General features: G+C 39.2%; 1 protein-coding gene across 1 annotated transcript in view; it reads left to right on the top strand.

The window, feature by feature from the left end:
• The first annotated feature begins 6,237 nt into the window (after window positions 1-6,237).
• Window positions 6,238-23,858, top strand: part of CD247 (CD247 molecule) — a 53,643-nt gene continuing 36,022 nt past the window's right edge. Inside the window, exon 1 of the mRNA XM_013187122.3 lies at window positions 6,238-6,508. Coding sequence (XP_013042576.1) covers window positions 6,451-6,508 — 58 coding nt within the window. The 5' untranslated portion in view covers window positions 6,238-6,450. The remainder of the gene's footprint in view (window positions 6,509-23,858) is intronic.

Genomic DNA, 23,858 nt, shown 5'->3' with positions numbered 1-23,858 from the left:
CGTTGTCTGTTCTACAACTCCAGGTTGTAACCTTTCCCGTTTTGCACCTGTCCTAATTGCTACAAACACAATGTAACTTGAGAAAGCCATGTAGAGGGTATATGTAAATATGTGTACAATCATGGAGAAATACAAACTTTCAAGAGATACTAGGTAGTATGTATGTAATTGCATACGTAAGCATGTGTATTTATGTGAAGAAATTGGAGATGCTTTGTATTTCTGTATTATTTATGCCAATGCAACCTATTAAAAATCATCCAGTATAAAAAAGTTACTGTTTCTAGATCAAACTCAATCACTTAGGGATGAGAAATAGAGACATAATTGCACAAAACAGGCAGCATGACTGTAAGAACCTTGCATAGCTCTTTCATGTTGGCATTTAGCCAAAAACAGTTGCCTAATCAAGCATGAATTGGATTTTTGATTTGTTTTAAATGAATCTCAATTCATTTAACTGTTTTCAGATGTTCATCTGGGGGGAAAAGTCCAGAAGAGGTATGTGCTGGGGCAAAGAGGGGGAAAAAACAGGGGAAATAAAGTTACTTATTTCTGATCCTAGTATCTGGCTTCCACTACCTTTACATTCATGGAAGACACAACCTTACTGATCAGTTGCAGTCTGTACAGCCATGCAAGAAAATACTGAGGGTGGTGTATAATTAAAAGTACCATTTCCATAATGTGGGTTTAGTGGTATTTCTTTTTTTAAATATACTGTAATTTAGTCAGGGAAATTCATCTGAAATTAACAGGTGAAAGAAATAATGATGTGAAAAAGTAGCATGACTAGCTTAAAGTAAGAGAAGCATTGTGCTTCCTTCTTAAGATAAAACATAAGTAGTGCTCTCTTGCGTGCATTAAAAGAGAAATCCAGAGTAGATCATAAAGGCTTCACTGAGAATGAAAGAATCAGGCATTATATATTCAGTAGTCTCAAAACTAGTGAGTTTTCAGAGAGGGGTGCATTCCAGGTTTCTACTAACATCTACTATATGGGTTTCCAAAACCAATTTTGCATTGAAAAATTTTAGGACCATAGCAGGAACGAGGAACTACTAGTCACAAGAAACAAGATAATGAATAGGAATTCGTTCTTACATGGCATCAGGGCCTCTTTATCATCTCCCGTAGGAAACATACGCTCATGACTGTGTTTGTCTTTATGGTACTGCACAGGTGTCTGTTTTCTTTTTATTTTTTCCCTTTAGATGTGGCAGGGTTTCTATTTGCACAATGCAGCTGCAAGGAGTAGTCACAGTCGAGGGTTTTTTTCCCTTGGAAAAGCAGTATTTTCACACACAGAGGGGAGCAGTTGTAGTGAGACTAACTTCTGTTGTCTCCCTGTTGGGAGCTGCAAAGCAAGACCTGTAGTCAGACACTGTCTTTTTTCCAGCTTTCTGTATGCAATGCTGGCAAAAGTGCAGGGCAGGGACTAATCCCCTTGGAATGCAGCAATTATCACTAAATAAGTATTAATTGCTGCATTCCAAGGGGATTAGCACAGTTGAGCCCAATTATAGCAAAGCGAAGCTTCACTGTAAGGCACTATGGTGCATTGAAATGCAGTGAAGCAATATAGGACTGTCACTCTGCAACATTTTGTCAATAAAAATTGTGGGCTTACACACTGTAAACAGCTTTTTTTTTTTCTTTTCAGTGTATTAGTCTAGCGTATGAATGGCATGCCTTGCTAGGGGCTACAGCTTTCTCACCAGAGAAAATTGTTGCTTATTTAAGACCCATTATCTTTGTGTGAACATCTCCAAAACCGATTTTGATACTTGTTGAGTTAGTTCTGGCGCTTCAACTGTGATTTCCTGCTGGATCGGGGGCAAGACTCTGCAGACTGGATTCTCCCATCTTCTCCATCAGGTCAGCCAGCTCCACCATCAGGTGATGCAGGTATTAATTTTGCCTGCAAGTACTAACTGTGTCAAATTGGCTTAAGAGAACTTTTGCTAACGGACCTGTTCTCAGTCCCAGCAGTGTGCGATGATGATTACAGGCAAGCTCTCTGTGGTTGCAACACATGAGCCAGAGGGCAGTGTGTATTTATTTTTTTTTTTATTCCTCACCTCGACTGCAGTGTGGGTTTGTTTTTTAGTTTTCATTTATTTCCTGTTAAAACTGCAAACTCTGCTGCTTTTTTTTTTTAGTAGTTCAGTCAAAGCATAACCAGTAAGTATGAAAAGGGGATGCTTCTGGGGATGAATCAGCCCCTTGCATTAGAGCTGTTCCAGGGTTTCTTGTGCCCAGAGATAGAATGGTATATTGATGCACAGAACCAACTGAATACGTCTTGTCTATTTTGTGAAAGATGTTACACCTTGCAGATAATGAGCTGCACCTTAACCTGCGTTAAACACAACTGAGTTGTACTGTACTTGGGGACCAGTTCAATTTCCTGACCCATTCTGTTTCAGGAGCCATATATAAAATCTTGCAGTCTTCCCAGCACAGGTAATTCTTGAAATGTGCGTTCCTCCACCCGTATGTTTAGATAAAGAGTCAGGTTAGCTAAGAGCTTTTCTTAACCCAGCAGGGAGGGTTTTATGTCTCTACTGTGGCCTTGTCTGTATTGAGAAAAATAGCTGTTGGTTCAGCTGAACTAGTGTTGGCATTAGTCTCTAGGCCAGTGTTATCAAGGTTCCTAAAGCCTGACTGAAATAAGCAAACTAAAACACTGTTTCATTTAAACTGTTGGTAAAAATGCACGTATGAGATCGCCTAATGTACAACGTAGGTAGGAGCTGCCAAAGTTTTAATTGTGCTATGTAGTTCCTAGAGATGCAAAGACCAAATAAGCTGAAAAGGTGGCACTATAAGAAAATCCTTTATAGTGCAATTGCAAGACAAATGAAGACAGAACAGCTTTTTCCTAGAGCAGAGACCACTTCCCTTTTTTCTGCAACCCTCACCTGTATGTGATTTGCATCTCCAATGTTGTGTTTGTTATGAGAATAACTCATAGTACAAGTGTGATTGCTCTTTTGAATAATTTCATTGTATTTCAGTTATGATGATAAGCTTGCCTCTTTGCAAAAGATGAGGGATTGGGAGGAGAGAATTTCTAGGGGCGCTATCATGCAAAGCCTTTTTCTGACTCTGCCCACACTTCTAAATGAAGTCCATATACTCCATTTCTCTGACCTTTCCCTATCTAGACATCAAAACACACTGGCCCAACTGCTGTTCTCCCAGTGTGCCTACTGTGGCCATTAATCTTGCTTTCTTACACAGCTCTTCATTCCTTTTCCTTACCTTTGGCCTCAACTCTTTATTCAAAGTGATAATTTGCTGGCTTTCTGCCTGAGGGAGAAGCTGTGATCAATAACAGGAGGAGACAGGGGTCAGCAGAATAGTGATGAGCAGTGCCATTTGCTCCTCTGAAGAGACTGTTACCCAAAAATATCAATAACTTGTATGATATTATTTTAGCTTTTGAATAAGGCATCAGTGAGATTTAGGCAGCCTGCAGTGGGAGCAGGGCTCTTTTTCCTCTCACTAATTCCTTATTTCAGTCAATCACCTGTTACATAGCAAGGTGGACAGAAAGGGCTTTATCTGGCTCGCCTTGGAGTACAGACCAGGTACCTGAGTGCAGCCAGATCTGGGACTTCCAGCTCCAGTGTGTGGCAGGTCTTGTGGGCTGTGCTTTGCTCACTGCCTGACAGTGAGTCAGAGCCCATCTCCAGCCTCTTGCAACTTTTGGGGTAGAAAAGCCACACAGGAAACTCTCCCTGAGGCTAGGGGAGGGCAGAGGCTCAGCAGTAGTGTCGAGGTATTGCAGAATGGCATGCAGCACTGGATTTGGGGCACTGTAGTAACACCAGCGTCTTAATTATTTTGATATTGACTAGTACCATATATAATAATTATTAAATAAAAGGATTATACTGAATTATCAATGTATTAGCCTTCATTACTTCAGATGGCAAGGTGATGAATTTCTCGGTCTCTGTCTTCCAAGAATTTCAATTGACTTTGCTTTTGAAAGACTATAAATCCTTACTTCTTATATGCCCATAACTCTCACCTTGCCAGTCATCTTTGGACTACTGGGAAATAGTTATCACCAATGCTGTTCCCGTATCTGCTGGGGATGCACATTTCCCTTCCTCCCTCATTTCTAAGAATTAGAATTGGGGAGGAAAAAAAAAAAAAAAAAAAAGGAAAAAAACCCACTATTCCTTAAGATACTTCTGTTCACTCCCAACTTAAGCTCTCATCCTGAAATATATTAGTAGTATTACTATTATAAATGTTCAGCAATCTTATGTTGAGCCAATTGTATTCTGATGGTGGAAAGTTTGAGCTTTTGGTTTTAAGGTGAATCTAAGTCATGTTTTATGGCTTTTCTAATTCACAGTTGTCTGAATTTACTCTTTATTTTGGTTAAAAAAGTGAACATGTTTATTCACATTTGAAAAAGATCATGTGAGGTTTTTTTGTTTGTTTTACAAAGTGAGAGCTGGCATCACTATGTCGATTAGTATTTTATCTTATTTTCTTATAAGTGCCTTTACACTTCACCAGAGAAACTACTTCTTTCTTATATGTCTCCTTCTCAATAAGACTTTTCTAAAACTCCAGATTTCACCTTTCTTAATTTCATTTTGTTATGCTGGATTGCTCCTCCTTTTATCTGTAAAAGCTTAACTGCCCTGGTTTTATAACACGAATTTCAAAAGTACATCGAGGTCCTCAAGTGAAGGCATGATGAAATGATAGAATACTGTTAATACAAGTCGCTTTTTTGGTTTTTTTCACCTCGTAGTGCAACACATTCTCCAGAGTGACATTTGCTGGGTTACTGTTCAAGTGTGCTTTTTCTGTTGCCTGTGTAGTTTCCACTGCTGCCTACTGAGTGTTGCTTTAATACCGCCAGATTTGATCACTAGCTTGGCTTTGTAAGGAAACAAGCATTGTGATTCTCCTGACTCAGTCTGCCTCTCACCACCACCACAACAACTTTTGACCTGGGGGGTCAACATCAATCCGGCTAAACAAAGGAGACTCAAACATAACCTGCTCCTACTTGTAGTTTTGTGTAGGTAGCTGTAGAGATCTTATTAGTGCCCTCAGAGCAGCAGAAAAAACAGGGCATTTTCACTTTCACAGGGGGCTGCTGGGTTAGTCAGCACACACGCACGCACATGCGCTTCAGATCAGTTACATTACCCGCAGCGGGGTGCCTGGCCCCACAGAGGGAGGGAGAGCTGAGGGTACAGGATGGCCAAGAGGGCAGAAGGGGCTTAGGGGAGTGTGGCAGGTGCCACAGTGACTGTGCTGGAGGGAGAAGGTGGACCTGCAGGAAATGAGGCTTTGTGAGCACTGCAGCTGGGCGCACCTGCCCTGTTTTGTGTTGCTCTGAGTGCTGTGCTAACGGAAGAGCCTAGACTGTGTGGCTGAAAAGTCCTGTAAATTCCCGGGACACAGCCAGGTTCAAACCGCGCTTCCTTCCTCCGGACCCTGCCGATCTACCGCAGCATCTCACTAGAGGCCAGCTTCAAGCAGCAGGAAGGTTGAATGCCATGGCCTGCTCAGTCAGTAGGTGTGGCATACGTAGCTCGAGGCTGCCCAGCTTCCTGTTTCGAGCCTAGCGCGGAGGAGATGCACGCTGTGCTCTCCCACAGAGATGACACGGGCTCTCCTCTGTATGGGCTGCGCTGGCTCTGAGGACAAAATGGCTCCAGAGCGCTGCACGCACAGAGAGTTTTTGGAAATACAAAGATGTGGTATGTTCACATCAAAAGGCACCTCCAGTTCAGAGTAACGTACGACTGAAAGGAGCCAGGTAGTGCCAGTTGTGCTGGTGTTTTACGTCCTGTGGAAACTGCAGAGACAGATGGAGTCCAACTTCCCGTGATGAAGGCTGACACGTAGCCCGGGGAGTACAGCAACTTTCAGGTGCTAATGTTAACTCCGTATTTCAGTCAGAGCTTTAGAAATAAAGCTACACTTGATATCTTTACCAGTGTAGCTAGCCACTCTTGAACAAGCAGCTATCACTTATAATTTTAGACTTCTATTTAGACATGGACATAGTTACATCCCTTTTGAAGTCATGCTGAATTTGATACCAGATACATTTTCTAGGCCCCTCTTAGAGCTACTGAATTGGGATGTCCTAGGAACCATCAAAGTTTTTTTAAAAAAAAAAAAAAAAAAAGAGAGAGAGAGAGAAGAAAATCTTGTAAAGAGAAAATAAAAATACAAAAGGAAACCATAAGCATCAATACCAGGAACGTAAAACCCAGACCTCAGAAGCTGCGAAGCAGAGGAAGGCACGTGTGTTTTGGGGTGGCTGCCAGCAGGTGGACTCCAAAAGCCCTTATAGAAGCAGTGCTTCCTGTGGAGGCAGCCAGAAGAGCAGAGCCTGTAGAGGTGCCTTCCTCCCCATCGCCCCACGCCGCTCACCCCAGCACCGCTTGCCGGAGTGAGATGAAGTGGAAGAGGATCACCGTCTTTGTCACCCTGCAGGCACAGCTCCATGTTACAGGTAAGGCAGGCTTTTATTTTGTGAGGCGCTATTTTAAGACTCTTGAGGTGAGGGAAGAGCACTGTGCTCCATGGTGGAATCTCCAGCCCTTGGGTCACAGGAGAGAACCTGCACATGATCTTCAGCCACATGCATCCCCCTAATTGCAGTTAGCTATGGGCTGGTTCGGAGCTGGGTTTGCAGGACTGGTGAAATATGAACTCCCGTGCTGTAACAATGTCCTGTGGTGGGCCGTGAGGCCGGCTGCTGCAGGTGGTGAGGCAAGTTCTTCTTGTGTCAGAGAGAGCACTGTAGCCCGGAAAAAATTAGTCGTTAAATAAGGTTTTAGCCTTCAGCTGGGTGGTCTTCCCTGGGATTTAAAAGAAGTTTGATACCAGAATGAAAACGTAATCAGCATAAGAGAGGTTCTCAATCTATTTAGGTAAAGCTACAGCCATGCTACATACAGTGGGTGGTTGGTGGCAATGCATGCCAGCAGGCTGGGTATAGAAGAGCATATGTCTGATAAAAGTGGATAGGATCCTTCCCTTTGTATCTTTACCTCCATGCTTGTCTCTGCTGGACACAGAGTAAAATGAAAACGCCTTTACCTTTATATATTGATTTGTGGTGGTATATACATTGGCCCTGCTTGGACAGAAAGTGAGGCAGCTTTAGCATGCACAAATCTTCAGAAGTCACATTAATTTTGGGGAGAGGAATGTACTTCTTCATAGCTTAGGAGATCAAAAGAGCAAGAAAACTGAATGTACACCCAGGGAAGGCCTAGGCTAAAACCTGAGTTTGGGGAAGTCAGCAATTATGAGGTATGGGTAGGCCGCATTCGATCATGCGTTAAAACAAAATCCACTGGAAGAGTTTCACCAACTTATACAGTACAAGTGCTTAACAAACACAACATCCGTACGCTAAAGAGCTTTGGTGACTGCAAAGGACTTTTTACTTACAATTTTTTTGGAAATCAGAGAAAGATTTTGCAGCCGCTTTGGCACCGTTTCTAGCAATCTGTGGACATTGTTTGAGGAAGATTTTAAGTACAGTCGCATTCTCTCTGGTAAGTATGCCTTCTGTTTGTGCAGCATTTAACAAGCCTGTGTCCCTTTCTGATAGTTAAATGCATTTTGTACGTTGTTTTGTATGCATAGATGTGGGTCCAAGGTGTAAACAAAGAATAGAAACTCCTTTTCCTCGATCTTTGAGAAACAGTTTTGAAGTGTATACAGCCTTAAGATTTCTCAAGAAAAAAATATTTTATAGGGCTATGAAGTTCAGGAAATTACTTTAGCTCAAATAGTATCTGAAAATACCTTTTTGCATTTTCTCCTTTTATTTTGTCCACGATATTGATATTTCAGGCTCCTATTTGTACTTTTGGGGGAGAAAGCTTTTATTGAAAAATATGTAATAGTTTGCAGAAGGCTAGGGGCAGCCCTATGAGGGTCTTTTGTGCACAGCTCTTGGAGTATGCACACTGGCAAAGAGTACATGGGTTCAAATTTTGAGTAAGTTACAGTTGCCATTGATTTGAAGTGGTTGCCTGTGAATTTGAGGGGAAGTATTTTTCACTGGATAGCTGCAATAGTTCAAAGACTAGTAGTATTTAATGTAAGAGTACAGGTAGTATAAAAGAAAGGTAACACCAAATTTGTGGAATTGTTGCTGTGTTATTGATACAAAATACACAATAACAAACGTGTAAGATCACCATGAACTTAGCTTGAAGACGAGACCAAACAGGTGAGGCTTTTCAGCTCAAACAGAACAGAGGCAAAGAGCTGCTGCTTCCTGGAGTGTTTTCAAGCTTTCTTAGCATAAAGTAAACTTTTATAAAGTTTTCATAAAACAAGCTCAGAGTGGATAGAGAGTTCAGTAAGCTGCATACCACCTTAGACCGACTTTATTCTACCTCACTGTAAGGCATTTGTGCTTACTTTCCAAGCAGCCAGTCTAAAGATGCTACCAAGACTGGGACTGATGAACTTGTAAAGACTGTCCTTTTGGTCTTTTGAGTACTGACGCAAATACGTCAGGCATGAGAAATGTCTTGTTTTAAAATAAATAATTCTAGAGATGGGCCACAAATTCTGATGCTGATTTTGAATTACTGACATTAGACCACAAATTTCAGAATGCTCAATCCTGACCTTTGAGCAGTTACGGAGAAAAGGTTTAATCATATGCTTGTTTAGTTTTCTGTGTGGCCTGCTTCAAAGGTACAAAATTGTAGCTCTGGAAGCCTAGCTCAGGTCTTCCTATAATCCTTCTATTGAAAAGTATCTAGAAATAAGTCTCGAACTTCTGAGCAGATTTTTTTTTTTAATTATCTTTGTTACGTAAGAAGAATATTAAAAGACCTACACAAATATTGCAATCAAAATAGCAAAAATCTTTGTATAGTTTACAGTGCTTTTAGTCTGAAGTATGGCAGGCTTTAATAGCAGTAAGTCAGTATTGTGGGCGATGTTGTAGAATTGCTCCCTTTTTTTAAAAAAAAAAAAGCTGATGACATTTTGATTTATGTAAATATATAATGCACTCATATGTATACAAATATATATGTCAGAGTTCTTCAAGGAGAGTCTTTCCCTATTTTTCACTTCTTTACAAAATCACGTTTTTCAGAATTGGACAGTGCACTTCTTTTTTTTGCTAACTCTGCGGAAACCAGAGCCTTTGACGGAGATTACTAGCACAGCTTATTTTCATAAGATTTTGCTGGTCTGCGTAACTGTGGCTTCTGCCCATTGGGCGTCATGATACCAGGAGCTGTTTTTTTAGTCGGTTCATGGACAGGAAGATAAAATGGACAGATCACGGGTCTTAGGGTTCATTTGTTCCTTCCTTTTTATGAGATGACTTAGCAGATCTGCAAACTATAAGACTTGTAAACTTAAAGTTGTTTACAAGACTATCCAGAAAACCCAAGCAAATAAAACCAGACAACTTTGGCTACTATCTCCATGTCCTTATGCCCAGTCTCTTAAGTTCTCCTAGCTGAATTCTTGCTAGACCAGGAAAAAAATATAAAGGCTTAATTTTACGTGTTTTATTTCCTTTTTCTCTTTTCCATTCACAATGATTCATTAATAATTCATGAAAAAAAGGCAACACTGTGGACTAGCACATTAGCAAACTGAACAAAATGTAGGCAAATGTAGCCTTTCTTTTTAAAGGGCCATTTGTCGAGCACTTGCAGTATTATATTCAATTCTCCAATGCTTGTTATAGAGTAAGAGCTTTCTGAACCCTTCCAAGCAAAATTCCTAATAAATGAAGTAAGAAGTTAATGATTGTGTTCGTTTTGTTGTTTTTCACGTATGCTAGATGGGAAATATACACAAAATAGAGAAAGCTGTCTGAAAATACGTTTGTATTTCTCTTGTGTGTATCCTTAAGAATATGTGTATAAAAACACAAAGTGGGGGAAAAAATAAGAAGTTTCCTGGCAGCTTAAAGGGGACAAGAACTTAATTTATGAATGGACATTCATGCGAGGAATGCTTTTGACAGTCATTTTCCGTTATTCACGCAAATTTGAATTGTGACAATCACCACGCATAAACCTATTTAAAAATGAAAAAAGAGAAAGAAAACAAATTCTTTTTCTTCACAATTTCCAAACTGTAACCGAACTCCCTTTATAAAGTAAAGAAAAAAGACTTACTTGCACAACTGCAGATGAACACCAAATACCCCCTTCAATTCGTCATATAATCGAATGACTATATGTTATGTAGGACTGTCAAATGCAATCGCTGTGCTGGCAAGAAAATACAGTGCATTGCTAGAGTGGCATGAATGGAAGATACAACTTGTTAAAAGTACTTATAAAACATTTATCTTGCTAAAAGGATCTACTTTGATTGCATGCGTACTTGTATGTATATTGTTGATTTTCGGTGTTCTGACAGTCAACAGCTAAATTAAAGTCTTGATGTTGCTTTTTTTTTTTTTTAGCATTAAGAAAACAATTTATGCCAGTCCAGAGTCTTTAAGAAGCTGAAGTTTTACAAATTTTTCCAATTTCCACCTGTGTATAATGTAATATTTTGAGACTGGTTTTGAATATTGTTCTGTTAATTAAGTTCTACTCCTTCAAAAAATGTCATATTTTTAGTTTTTAAAACATGGCAGTCCAAATCCAATGTCTTCAGCAAAGCAATGGAGATATTTAACTCCACATTGTCCTATGCAACTGGTTAGTAACTGCATATGTAAGTTAGATAAAATATGCGCGCAAATGAGAAACTTAGTTTGCAGTTCTTCCGTCTACTCGCTCAAGTGCACAAATCTTGGGAGACAGTGGAAATGCATGTATTTAGCCAAGTACAGTGGGTATGTCCATCTTTGTGAAGGTTAGACTTACGGATGTGTAGGTCTTTCGCTCTTGACGATTTAGGTATTAAAAATAGGAGTGAAAACATCTAGCTCCTAAGCCTCAAAGGTCACAAGCATTGGTATCTATGCCAGTTGTGTTTAAGGAGTAGAAATTATGTTAATTTTTGAGCCATATACACTGGAAATATTTGAATCCCTATAAGTTTCTTAGGAATAAACTATCGACTTTTAGAAGCCCTTTATGTATTTTCTTCCTAATACTTTATTATAGTCAAGTTTTTACAGTCTCCCTCTGTTCGGTCTTACCAATTGGAAATGGAGACAATCAGGTAGGACAGACACACAGAATGAAGGAGAGAAGATTTGAGAAAGATGGGAGTTTTCCATCTCTGCATGCTTTCCATATGTGAGAGTGTGTTAAACACAGCACTTCTAGCAAACACATTGCTGAGTCCGATGAAATGCTCAGACTATTTAGCCTACTTCTGTCATGGAATGGCATCGTGGTGAAAATTTCATCTCTATATCCTGACTGATGTTCATCTCCATCCTGCCTCTTTCTTAGTAGCAGAACATTTTTTTTTTAATTTATTTTATTTCTAAATGATGGAGAAGCCATAAAGTTAACACTTTACTCTTTGAAAGCTCAGATAATACAGAAGTGAGATAAATTAGAATTAGATGGAAGCTGATGAGGAAAAAAGGTTGAAAAATTGTCAGCAAATTATAGTATAAACTATCACAAGTTTTCCTTTACAAACCTGCATGGTTCAGAAACAGAAAAAGAGTGAAACAGCTATATAACCTGTCACTTTTTTTTTTTTTTTTTTAAGGCAATTGCTATTTCTGGGGAGCGATAGGCCAGCCTGCCACAGTGCTTGTGGTTGGCAAGCACTGAAAATAGTCGTCTGGTCAAAAAGCAAATCTAACTTGTAGAACCTGAGAACACTTTAAAAGCTTTCTTAAGTGCCCCAAAATTTGAATCTCAAAAACAAATATATATATATATAATAAAGTCAGTGAGTAATGAACTGAAACACTTTTCTAATGGGGTAAGATGCAATATCCAGGAAATTAATAAGAGAACACTAATTTTGGTGGTGTGCTATTTCTTTTTAGTGGCTATTGAATAAAGGAAAGAGCTATGTGATTGAAAAAAAAAAAAAAAAACTTCTCCTGATTGTTCATTCAGATTTTATGATCAGTTTATTCCAGCTAGAAGCATGAGTGTTTTACATTCATTTCACTTAAAATGTTGCTGTCATCCCCGTGACAGCCAAACCTTAAATAAACAAAGCTAAATATATATTAAAATGCTTCACAAATATTTAATGCATAAGTACGTGTTACAAATTCATTCAAATTCCTCACGGCATGCATCTCGTCACAAAGTAAACTGAGGCTCAGAATGGGGAAAAAAAAGAGAAATGTCCAGTTGGTAATTAGATGGATGAGAGCAAGCCCTTGTACTTACATGGATCCTGCAAGTAGATCAAGATTTTCTTAGTGCAGGCATTGATGTATGGGGGCAGAGCCTGAACTGATGAGATACTTCGGTTAAAAATACTAATTCTGAATTCTCTAATACAGAAATTCAGCTCAAACTAAAAATTAACGTACTATAATTTATTACTTTATCGCATCGATTTGAAGCAAGAGTCTTGAACAGTGTGACAGAATCCCTTTTGAAATATTCTTATCAAATATCAGTTAAGTGAAAGAAATCAACTTCCTATAGTTAGATACTGCACATTCCTAGTCTTCAAATGTTTGTTTTGTCATTCAGAAAGAGCTGAATGGTCTGAGTGATGACTTTTAAAGCTATAAATAAATTGTGCGGCTGGGTTGGGATCTTACAGTTGGCAGTTAATACAGCAGATTTTTAAACCTTTAAAAAGAAAAATTTTGACTCGTATCATCTTATACATTAGAGCCTTATAATCACTAAGTGTTAGTTCATTTTTTCAGAGAACCCTACATCAAGTCTTTGGTAGGAAAACTCATTTCTGTCTCTACCTGGTATCTGTTGTTGCAATTTACATCATTTCCCATCTGGCCATGTAAAACTGTTGCAATAAAGAAGCCTTACCAGAACTATCTGGAGTAATTGCTCTCTTTATCTGTGTTTCTCTCTCCATGATGTGAATTCACAGAGTATCATTGCTTTGGGCTTTTATGTAAGTAAGGTGATTTCAGCAGCACTTTTTGCAAGCATGAGGAGGCATTTATGAGGAAAAGCAGAATGAAGTCCTGTGAGTTTCATTACAACCCATTTTCTGAAGGAAGGAATACAGGTTACAGAGAGAGAGAGAGAAATACTTATATAATTGATACCTTGTAAAAAAAGTCTGTCTACAGCTGGTTTCTAAGAAACAAGCAAACAATTCTGTGAATTACTCTGCGTACAGTTCCTCTGTTCATGAAAGGTCTTGTAAAACAGATCAGTTTCTTTTGATTTTTTTTAAGAATGTTATTCAAATTCTACAGATTTCTTCTTACTACTAATTTTCAGTTGTTATTTTTATGGTTTATTACCTAAAGGCATGATACCTGGCCAAGTTAGTGTGCACGGGTGAACTCATTCTTGGAGTCTTAGTCGTTATAGACTAGAACTTGTTTAGGGAATTTAACAGATTTTCAGGAGAGGTGTATGGGAATGGTATTGTATGAAGTAACGTAAGCACGCATTTTCCTTTCTGATTTTTTATGTATTTTTTTTCCATATTTCTCAGGAAATGCCAAAATCCTTGCTATCTGTATTAGTTTCGCACTTTATAATCTGTTGCGATTTGAAGACTTACAAATGCAACACAACCGAAGTAATCCATGTGATAACTGACTGACTTTGGAGGCTTACAGTAGCAATAGATTTGACCTCATGTTTGTTACCTGCGATTTTTTCTCCTGTTACCTGCAACATATTCTTCTTTAGTAATGGGTTTATGATTCTTTTAATCTCTCCCTGGAAATTTAACTTCTCTGCGTAAATTTTGCTGGGGACTACTCTGATGAATAAAGTAGCTGAATGAAATCTTTGCAGGTGGTGATCTTAGAGAGTTTTGGTGAAAGTAAATGAAATTAAACCCACGTTTTTTTAACATCAATCCCTTACTTTCCTTTTCCTGAGAAGAAAAGGGAGTAACATCCAATTGCAAATTGTCTAGTTTTTAACTTCTTGAAACTATTGATCTTCTACATGTAAAACCAAGCAGTTGTGTATTATGAGAGTAGCCACACCCAGCAGACCAGAGAAGATAAGCAAGGTTAACCAATCTGGATTTCTAGCTGAGGGTCAAACGTCATTCCCGTTACTTTAAAAAAAATGAACATCTAACACATACTATAAAAGTCCTACAGAATTTAGCTTCTCAGGTTGTTTTTTCATCCCCCGTTTTAACAGATAGGCTCTACTTTCTGCATCAAGCTCAATTACAGCTTGCTTGCTGAACATGTGGATTTCTTTTTCCCTTGCAAATAACGAATAATTTTATTGAAAACCCATTTTCTTTATATGTAAAGTTTGTGAGAGAGCTTAAAGGAGTAATTTAAGGTGACTGTTTCCCAGATGATTAGCAATGCTTTCTCAGATGGAATCTGAAGTTCTGATGAAGACTGCTTGTAACTTCAAAATGTAATCCATCCCCAAAAGTTTGAAACTAACTACAGATCATCAAGAGTGTGGTTTGTTTGTTTATTTATTTATTTTAAGAGTTGTGCCTGAAATATAATGAGACAAGAAGTTCTGCATGCTGGGTTCATTACTTGATCTTTTTTCTGAGGATGTATTTTTGATCCCATCTTTGATTTTTCTCCATGATTCAAATGTTAAAAAAATGGAGGTTCTCATTAAATTATTTCTCTCTAAAAGAAGCAGTTTTAATTTACCTTGTTTGGAATTCTCTTAAATTTCAGATGCCTGTAGTATTAATGCAAACTAGACAGAACTGGAATTTTCCCTGTCCTGTCTTTTCATGCAGATAAATTAATCTCTTCTAATAACTCACATGTTATTTTACTACTTACCCCAAAATCCAGCAGTGCTATAATGCATTTGTTGTTGCTGTTAGGTATGTCTCTTCTGATAGAAAAGCAGCAGATTTTCAGGCTTGAGACTTTTTTTTTGTTTGTTTTTGTAACTCTCTTGAAGTTACAGCTACGAACCTTCAGCCCTATCTTATTGTAACATCTTTTCCAAGATGTTTTTATCTGATTTTCTTTCTCAGCTGCAAAGAAGTAGCTAACAGGTTTGCCCCCTTTCTCTTTCTCTCTTGCTGTTCTTTTTACATCTTGAGCCAAATGTCTATTTGTTAGACATGATGGTTTTAGTAGACCAAATACCAAGTTTAAAATCAAGCTTAGAGGGAAATGATTTTCTGATTCTGCTAAAGTTTCCAAGGTTGTTTTTTTTTTTTTCACTATTTTCTATTAGGGTAGATGAAACCCTTCCAAAGTATTTTTTTGTGAGACACAAAGCAGTCTCTGAGCAATTACTGTTCTGTGTTTGGGAAGAGGGAAACCCAGTTTCAAGTCCTTGGTCTGTCTGACTCAGAGTAGGAGTTTGGCTGGGACTCCCACGTGCTGAGCTAGTCAAGAGACACCCGTCGGTTTTGATGAGAAATTCTGATGCGAGTCTAAAAACATTCCCTAACTAACGTGTCATCAGAATTTGTAATGCAAAGTGTTTCTGATGAACTGGTGTTACCTACTTAAACCTACGTGTTTTAAAACAAAACAAAAGAACTCAATGGAGTAGATGTATTTTTGCTCTGAAGAAGACTTGGTGTTCTCCTTGCCTGTTTTGAGAAGCCTTATAATTAGGGTCAATGCTATGTGAGGGAGGGTGTACCTGGGAGTTTCCCCATCCACTCTTACAAAATTTTGTGTGTTTTCTCTAGAAGTGACTCTATTTCAGCAACAGCATAACCCTAAGCAAGCTCCTGTGTGCGAGTTTGTCTGCAATACAGGGCACAGAGGTGGTATTCTCTTATCCCCAGGTACATAAAAATAACGTAATTATGAGTATCAATAACATCTGCTTATATATTGATGATCTTGCCAATTCTGAAACCACATATACCTATGCAGGACTGTCAGATTTAGAAGAAGGTCCTAGGCTGCCAAATCTTTAAGGTATGTAGGGACCTGAAGGAGTCAGCAACATGGAATATAATCGGGAAGAGGCAACCTGAGAAAGCCCAGTATGTTCACTGAGCTGTCTGGAGCAATAAAGGAGGGCTTCAGGCATTTAAAAAGATTTGGAAGCCTTACCTCTAAATATGCTGTCTATATGCTGTAACAGTAAAGTGGGTACAATACTTAATTTCTATCAAACTTTCCCCTTCTAACAGGGACATGTTAGTGTGTTAGAAAATGGTGCTTATTTGAATATACCTAACCTAGCTTTAAATTAGTGTTCTTGTTTCGGCAGCTCTCCAATGACAGCAGTACAGATTTTACTTCGGGCTAACTGGCTGGGCTTTTACCAAAGCACTCAGCCAGATTTTTGCAGTTTACACAAAGATCTGTGCTGGAAGGAAATGTGCTGTTATCGGCTAGTGTAAAATCAATTTAGCTATGTTTCTGTGAGCTGCTGCTGCCTCCATAATGACTGCAGTACATACAAAAGTTTTGGAAAGGACACGTTTCTCATTCTATTCCTTCAGATCCAGTGGGGTCTTCACCTCTTGAAACTTCAGGGTCATATTACAGTAAAAACATAGTAGTGTTCAGATTAGAAAGTGCATTACACCCAGGAAAAAGAGTGCTTCTAAGTAGCTATCTAGCATTTATTTTTCAATTTGCCTGCATAAATGATTTTACAAAATGGTTTTATTGGTGTCTGCAGTTAGATGTTGTATTCCTGAAGCAGTGCTTTGTTTTGAGGTTTTTATTTTCAACGTATTTCATTCAACTCCACATTATCTCGTTCTGTTGTAGTTCTGAATATATATATTTAATTTTATCAGATTAGGAAGGTTGCTGTTAAGACAGTAAGCAAAATTAAAATGAATGAAATGTAAACTTTAAATCAGGAATTTTGAACCTTGGGGTCTCGTCAGAGACATCTGGAGGTAATTCTGACAATTCCTGTCATCCTCACTGCTTCACAGATTTGTTCTCCCCTTAGTGAAATAATGCTTTTTAGATAGAGCAAGAAAATGGGAAAATGGGGACAGAAGTTTTGTGCTTTTAATAGTGGCTGATTCACTGAGTGACATTTAGAAAGCCACTGCAATATGTGTGGTCTTTCCAATAAGCCAGTGTCCAAATTTATTTAAGGTGGGCTGCTGTGTTAGCTTATTTGATATATATATATATATATACACATACATATTCTTTAACTAACTTTTAATTGCTTCTCAAGTTGTTGATAACACTTAGAAAGTATCAACACCCATGATCCTGAAGAAGATATGCTATTTGATTAAACAAAAAGAGTTTTATTTGCATATTTCAATGGTGTTTTGAAGACTGAGACCTATGAACTATGCTTTAGATCCTCTAGTGTAGTCTATTTTATATATAGGAAATGAAAACAGCGTCTGTGTTGAATTTGCTGCTACATTCAGTAAGTGGCCCTTACTGCTTACAGGACAGCCTTTGCTTGCATTGGGAGAATGGCCAACCTCTGTCCCTCCCTCTCTTTAAAAAAACCTTTACCTTTCCAGATTCAATTGAACCAGTGAAACAAAAAAGTAATTGTTCATCTGTGGGCTCACTATTAGTCTTCCCAAAGTGGAGAGAGAGTAAAAAATAACGTTCCTTGCAGCCTATATGGTATTTCACGCTTAGAAGGCATCTTGAGATCTTTAGAAAATGTGCTCTAGAGATGAAAATATTTACCACTCCCCGTGCTGCCCACCGAGGAGCCCAACACATGCATGCCGCCACTCTGAATGTTGGTGCAGCTCTTAGCGTGGTGGTGTTTAACCTGTCTGGTGTCTGAGTGTTACTGTTTAGAGACTGCAGAATTGGGATTGCAAATATATGTGCACAATTATTCCAGCCACCTCTCCCTCCCATGAGGATACCTATGCTGGGACAGGATGATTGCGATACCACAAATATCTCATTTAGACTAATTCAAACATACATTATTTTTAATGGAAATAGTCCTTGCTATTTCAGTAGATGTTCAAGTGCAGCTCTCAGCTGTCTGTCTTCCTATGACTGCCTGCTTCTTTTCTCATAGGTAGCTTCTGGCTACTGAGGACTTGCCCTGCGCATTAACTATTAACCAGACATCAAAGCAAGGACTTCCCTTGGGGATTGGCTGCAGTTTATTTGCTCAATGTATGTAGTCTCTTTTGCCTCAGGCACAAAATAGAGCACCTCGGTCTTGAACTCCCTGGTCTTCGGCTTCTGAGAAGCAAAGTTGCCTAAGGGGAGCTATACTTCAGCAAAGCTTTTGTTCAGGGTGTGCTGGTTTATACAGGGTAATATCTATAATGTGGCTTGGAAAACGCTTGGTGCATGGCACTTACCTATTATCTGGGCAGTATTCGAGAACCAGAGGGGTGTGAGCTTGCTTGAAACCTACTTGGGATATCTATTTATTTATTTATTTATTTATTTCCAGAGCTGTCACTCTATTGAGCCTTTCAATCTTGGGGCCTTGAGCTGAGGGATGACAAGGGGGGGAGAAGCATGAAATATTTTGAAATAGAGCCCTAAAGGCAAGGGGCACTTTGAATGGAATTTACATATAGCTCATCAAAACATTGCCTCTTCAACATCTGTAGGTAGAGCGTAAAAGAGCACTCACTTGTGTATTTGTGCAGAGGATTTGAGAGAGATGATGACTGCTGTCTAAAATACACTGGGAGTAGAGAAGATGAAATAAAAATGAGAGTGCACGTTAGAACAAATAGCTTTAAACTGCTCGCTGAATTACTTTAGGGGGATAGAAGGTTTTGCACTGTGTGAGTAGTTTGGGTGTAGATTATTCTCGGGGCAAGGGAAGTAGAAATTGCTATCTTTTTCAGGAAGAGCTTGCTGAGTTTATGGAACGGATTTTATCATATGGCCCTATGTAGGAGCAAGAGACAGTTTGCCAAGGAGATCTTCCACAGTCCTTTGTTCTTGTTTACATGTTTGAAGGGTATGCAAGAATACACAGTGTTTAATCAAGCATATTAGAGGCAAATTTTGTGCTTCATAAGTCAAGGGCCAGAGAAAAACACAGATGCTATTGTCATTGCACAAGTGTATGTGCAGACAGCAATACAAAAATGTGTGAATGGCTTTGTAAGGATACACCGCAAGCAGGTCTGTGCAAGCCCATTCAGTTCATGTGTGCTACTTGGTAGGTTAGCATTCAAATGTGTTTGGCTTCCATTATTTAGGGCATTTTAAAATGTAAATTTAATAAGGAACAAAGATGATCTTTAGCAAGTGTTTGTTTGCCGCTATTTATGTACATATTAAAATTACAAAATCTATTTATATTCTTTCATCTTTTATCAAATTCACAGCAGGTTTTTTTGTTGTTTTGTTGTTGTTTTCTGGTTTGTTTTTATGTGGGAAAGTGAAGTTTTGCTCTTACATACATGCAGTTCAAAGTGGAGAGGCAAGAATGTTTTCTCGGCTAGTGTGAGGAATAATAAAAAATTTACTTTCAGCTTGAAATTACTATTTCAAAGACAGGGAGTGGTACTGCTTCTGGGACCTCCTCTGTTTCTACCCTAGTTCCTCTCTCTTTCTGAAGTACTACCCGGATTTTGTCTTTTAAAAGCAAGAGGTAGAAGGATATCTTTCTCGTTATTCACCTTCCCATCAGTGATGCACCTGAGATTTGTTATGTTATCAGACTTGGCTGTATGTGTGAGGCTGAGACATCCTGGGCTACAAGGAGCGAGACAGGTCTAATTGCTTGTGCCGTGTGATGAGGTAGGAGAACGGTGCTGCTCTGCCATAAAGAAATACACCCTTGATATGTCTTTAAGATCAGTGTTCTGTTCACATTGCAAACCCAAAGGTGTAGGCTATTCCTACAGTCACCTCCTCCTCCTCCAAGAGGACCACTGTTGGTGGGAGGATCGTGTCAGGTCATGAAACAACAGAGACCTATCACTATCAGAGTGTTTAATGGGTGACACGTTGCATTCATACCCAGCATCGTGTATTGGGAGCTAACTGTGTGAGTGTTACACCCAGCTTAAGAAAACAGTACAGGCTGGCTACACCAGGCTTTTAACCATTACTAGCATCTCAGGAAGTATCAGTGCTGCAATATGAATAGGAATCCCCGAAAAGCCTCAGTGTAAATGGACTCTTTTGTGAATGCAAACAGAAAGAAGCCCCTGTGCAAAATCAGTCAAGCTGTGCAGTAAAATCACTTCTTGATAGTTGCAATTACACTGTGTCTAAAACGCATTTTGGTCCTGTAGGGCAGACAGGACAATGAATTGTGTCTTAACCTTGTCCCTGAATTATGTGGTAGCCTTTGATTCTGTTTGGGCTGTAACATGATTTGGGAATGTGGCTTGACACCACCTATACTGCAGAATAAACTGTGTTCTTAGCAGGGTTTAGCAATTATCATCTCGTGAGCACATTCTACTCTCCCTGTGTAGAATTTTTTTATCTTTTACTGCATCAGCACTTGCTGCTAACCACATTACATTCATTAATTTCATTATTTCTTAGAAATTTGCAGTACTTTGTAAGCATGAAGGTTCTCATACTATTCTTCTGAGATAGTATGTTCCTGTCTTTTCTCTTATAATGTGGTAAATCAGGGCACAAAATATTTAACTGCTGTTCAGAAAGTCTCTGGCGAAGCCAGGAATAGAAATGCTAACTGCTTTACCTGTTAGCTACATTATAGCCTAAACTCATGATGGACTATTAGAATGGAAGACTAGAGTAGAACTGGTAAGAAACTATTTATTTAAAACGTTTTTTTTCAGGACCCTCGGTTATGAGTTTTCTGCCAAAGCAAGAGGAAGTTGTTTCTTGTTGCTATTTATGAACAAAAACAGCAATATAAATAGAAACCTGTGTTAAGATAAGAGAGGTGTCTCCATATAGGCTGTTGCATCGAGAATAAAAAGGACTGGCAGATAAATGAAGTGCTGAAGCAAGTAGTAGATAAATTGTAAGATACTATATCTTTGCTATCACCAATTTAACAAAAAATAAAATCATCAGGCAAAGCAAAACCTGACTGTCAGAAAATAAGTGCCACATCCAGCGTGCAGAGGCCAGACCTTCTGTACAACTGGGCTGAAGTGAGATGTACTGGGTACAGTGGTACAGCTGGGATGATGAGCAGTATCAAGAAATAACAGGTAGAAAAACAGCAGAGCATAGCTGAAACACCAGTGATCACTGCAAGATCTATCGACAAAGTTATAATTAAATTTGTGCACATATTTATGATGATTTGAATTAAGGATGAAACTTCAAAACTGACTGAAGGTTTTAAGAGTCCAAATAGCAGAATCTTAAATGGCCTTGTGTCTCAGGAGTGCCAAGAACTCACCATGTGTAAGTTAAGCTGCTCTGAATCTTCCTGTATCAACTGTTTTGAATTTGAGAGAGAGGGAGAAGGAAAATAAGGTGGAGGGAAGAGAGGGGAGAGTGGAGTGATAACTGCATGTAAAAGAGGGCACAGTATTTTGAAGAGAGCAAACTTTCTGAAAGAGAGATGGAGGAGAAAGGAGAATGCGTATAAAGACGTAGCAGACATCCTCATGGGACAATTTGCACTAGCTAGTTCAGTGGAGGAGAGCTAGCAAAATTCAGAATAGTAATGGTTCATATCAAGATTAGAGAGGAAAACAGTATGGTTTGTTGAAATGGCATCTTTGAAACCTTTTCACAAGCTTACCAGTATTACACAGAACATCGTTAAATTCTATTCAGTGCTTCACAACAGGATGCTGAAAGGTTATGCAGTTAAAAGGTATTATATCATAAAAGAATAAAAAATCAGTTAATATGTTTATGTGGTTCAGAAAGATCCTAAAACTCAGATTATCTTGTTCTTGGACACCTATTACTGATCTCTGTCAAAGACAGGCTGTCAAACATGAACTTCAGGTCTGACGCTGGGTATGGGTTGGTCATAGGAGCTGCGTTGAAGACTGGCTCTTCTAGAGTTGTTAGAGGGTCACTTTGAGTCTTGGGTGCACGCAGAAGATAAGAGCAAGAGAACAAGCAAAAGTTACTCTACAGACTTGTTCAAATGATAAGCGTAAAGAAACATGGAGTTGAGGAGTGAACGACATTATCAGTTAGCATTTCGGTTTAGATACAAAGGGCATTGGGGTGGGGGAAGTCATCCGATAACAGATAAAAAATATGAGAATGGACTTTAAAAATGTAGAATCTTTCTATGATACTGCCCTAATTATTACTGGGAACACTAATGACATGGGAAACTGCAAGAGTAAGGCCACAGTATTTTTCTTAAGCAACTGTCCCTAGGACAGAAATGGCAAAGTTGACTTTTCCTTGAGAGAACGGGACATCAACAGCTGACGTTAGAAGAAGGTCAAGATGGAAATGACTACCAAAAACATGAACACGCTCTTCTGTAGAAAAATGACAGATTATTGTGTTACTGCCAGAAGGGAAATCTTTGTTTTGACTTTGTTTTTCTTTTGAAAAGGCGATATTGCAACTGCTGTGTTAAGTTAAAGGCTTTAGTGGAAAGAAAGGGCATCAATTCACTTCCTTGGTTTATTCTCTCATTTCTGGCAACGTTTTAATAGAGAACAGCATTTTCTGTTTGTTTCAAGCGAAATATGTGTGAAGGGCAGTAGTAAGGTTGTAAGTTCCCAGGGGCTTGCTGTGAGACTGGTCAATGTGTCTGGGTCTACCCAGCTGTCCGTGGATTAGTGCTGGGTAGCAAACTCTCAGCAGGGCCTGCTCCTGGTCTTGGCAAAGAAGCAGGATGATGAACATCTGACTAACCCAAAACGCTGGCAGCTGTAACTGAAGAGGTATGTAAATTTAAAACAGCAGGGGTTTTCCAAGGTGTTGAAAAGGAGTGGGGAGAGTGGGAGGCAGAGGAGCCACCAGAAGTTTTCTTCAGGCTTAGAGGCTGAAAATGTTTTGAATGTCTTCCCCATTAGAAGTGCCAGGCTAAGGCTATGGCTACAACCAGAGGGGCTTTCACGACGGCTCGGTGTGGGTGTAGAAAATGAAAACACAGTAAGGCCACAGCCTTCAAATTCCTACAATGAATAAGTTCGGTAATGTCACAGGGTCTGAAGTTGTGATGTTAATTCCTCTTATCAAGGAAAGCCACGGTGCCCCTCGTGCTGCTGGGAGTCATCTGAAGCTGTCACGCTCCTTTTCCATTTGCAGTGCTTTTGGATCTGGGGCTCTCACTGATTTGCCATGTGAGCTTCAAACAGCCGCTGCCTCTTTCTGTGCCTGTTCCCCTTACCAGCCTCTGTAAGATGTTTATTTGGGTTCTGATTGTGTACCACTGTATGTGTTCCAGAAATTAATGCACAAATGGAAGTTAAGATTAAACAGAAACACACGTCTTTGCAGGACTGAGGTGCATGCCATCTTTTGGGGTCAGTTGCTATATTTAAGCACGTATACCTGTAACAGCTGAAACAGTGTCAACTGAGCCACCTGGGGCACTCAAGATTGGTTAACGATATACAGCAGCAATCGAGTTGCTGTTAATTTATGGCACTGAACACTCATCAATGAGTAAAACGCAGCCCCTGTGGTAAAGGAGTAGCTGAGCACCTCTGACAAAAGTCTACAGGTAATTAAAAGCAAGAGAGCTCAAGATGTTTCTTGTTTTGTTTTGTTTTTAGTTTCTGTTTGTCTCCAAAGACAGTGGTGGTTTCTTGGAAGAGCAGTCTAGAAACTATGTCTCTTCCACTGCTGACTTGTTTAGGGCAAGAGAGGCACTTCAGTGCTGAGGCTGACCCCTTTTGTTTTCAATGCCTTTTGTGCAGAGCCTCCAAAACGCACAAGTTTCAGGCTGCTTTCCCCTCAACTCAGCAGAAAATGTTAGTACTGCCGATCTCTGTGACAG

Source organism: Anser cygnoides, chromosome 1, assembly GCF_040182565.1.
Source record: "Anser cygnoides isolate HZ-2024a breed goose chromosome 1, Taihu_goose_T2T_genome, whole genome shotgun sequence".
NCBI classification, from domain to species: Eukaryota; Metazoa; Chordata; class Aves; order Anseriformes; family Anatidae; genus Anser; species Anser cygnoides.
Note: the sequence above shows the minus strand (reverse complement) of the source record. Positions and strands in the feature narration are given on the sequence as shown.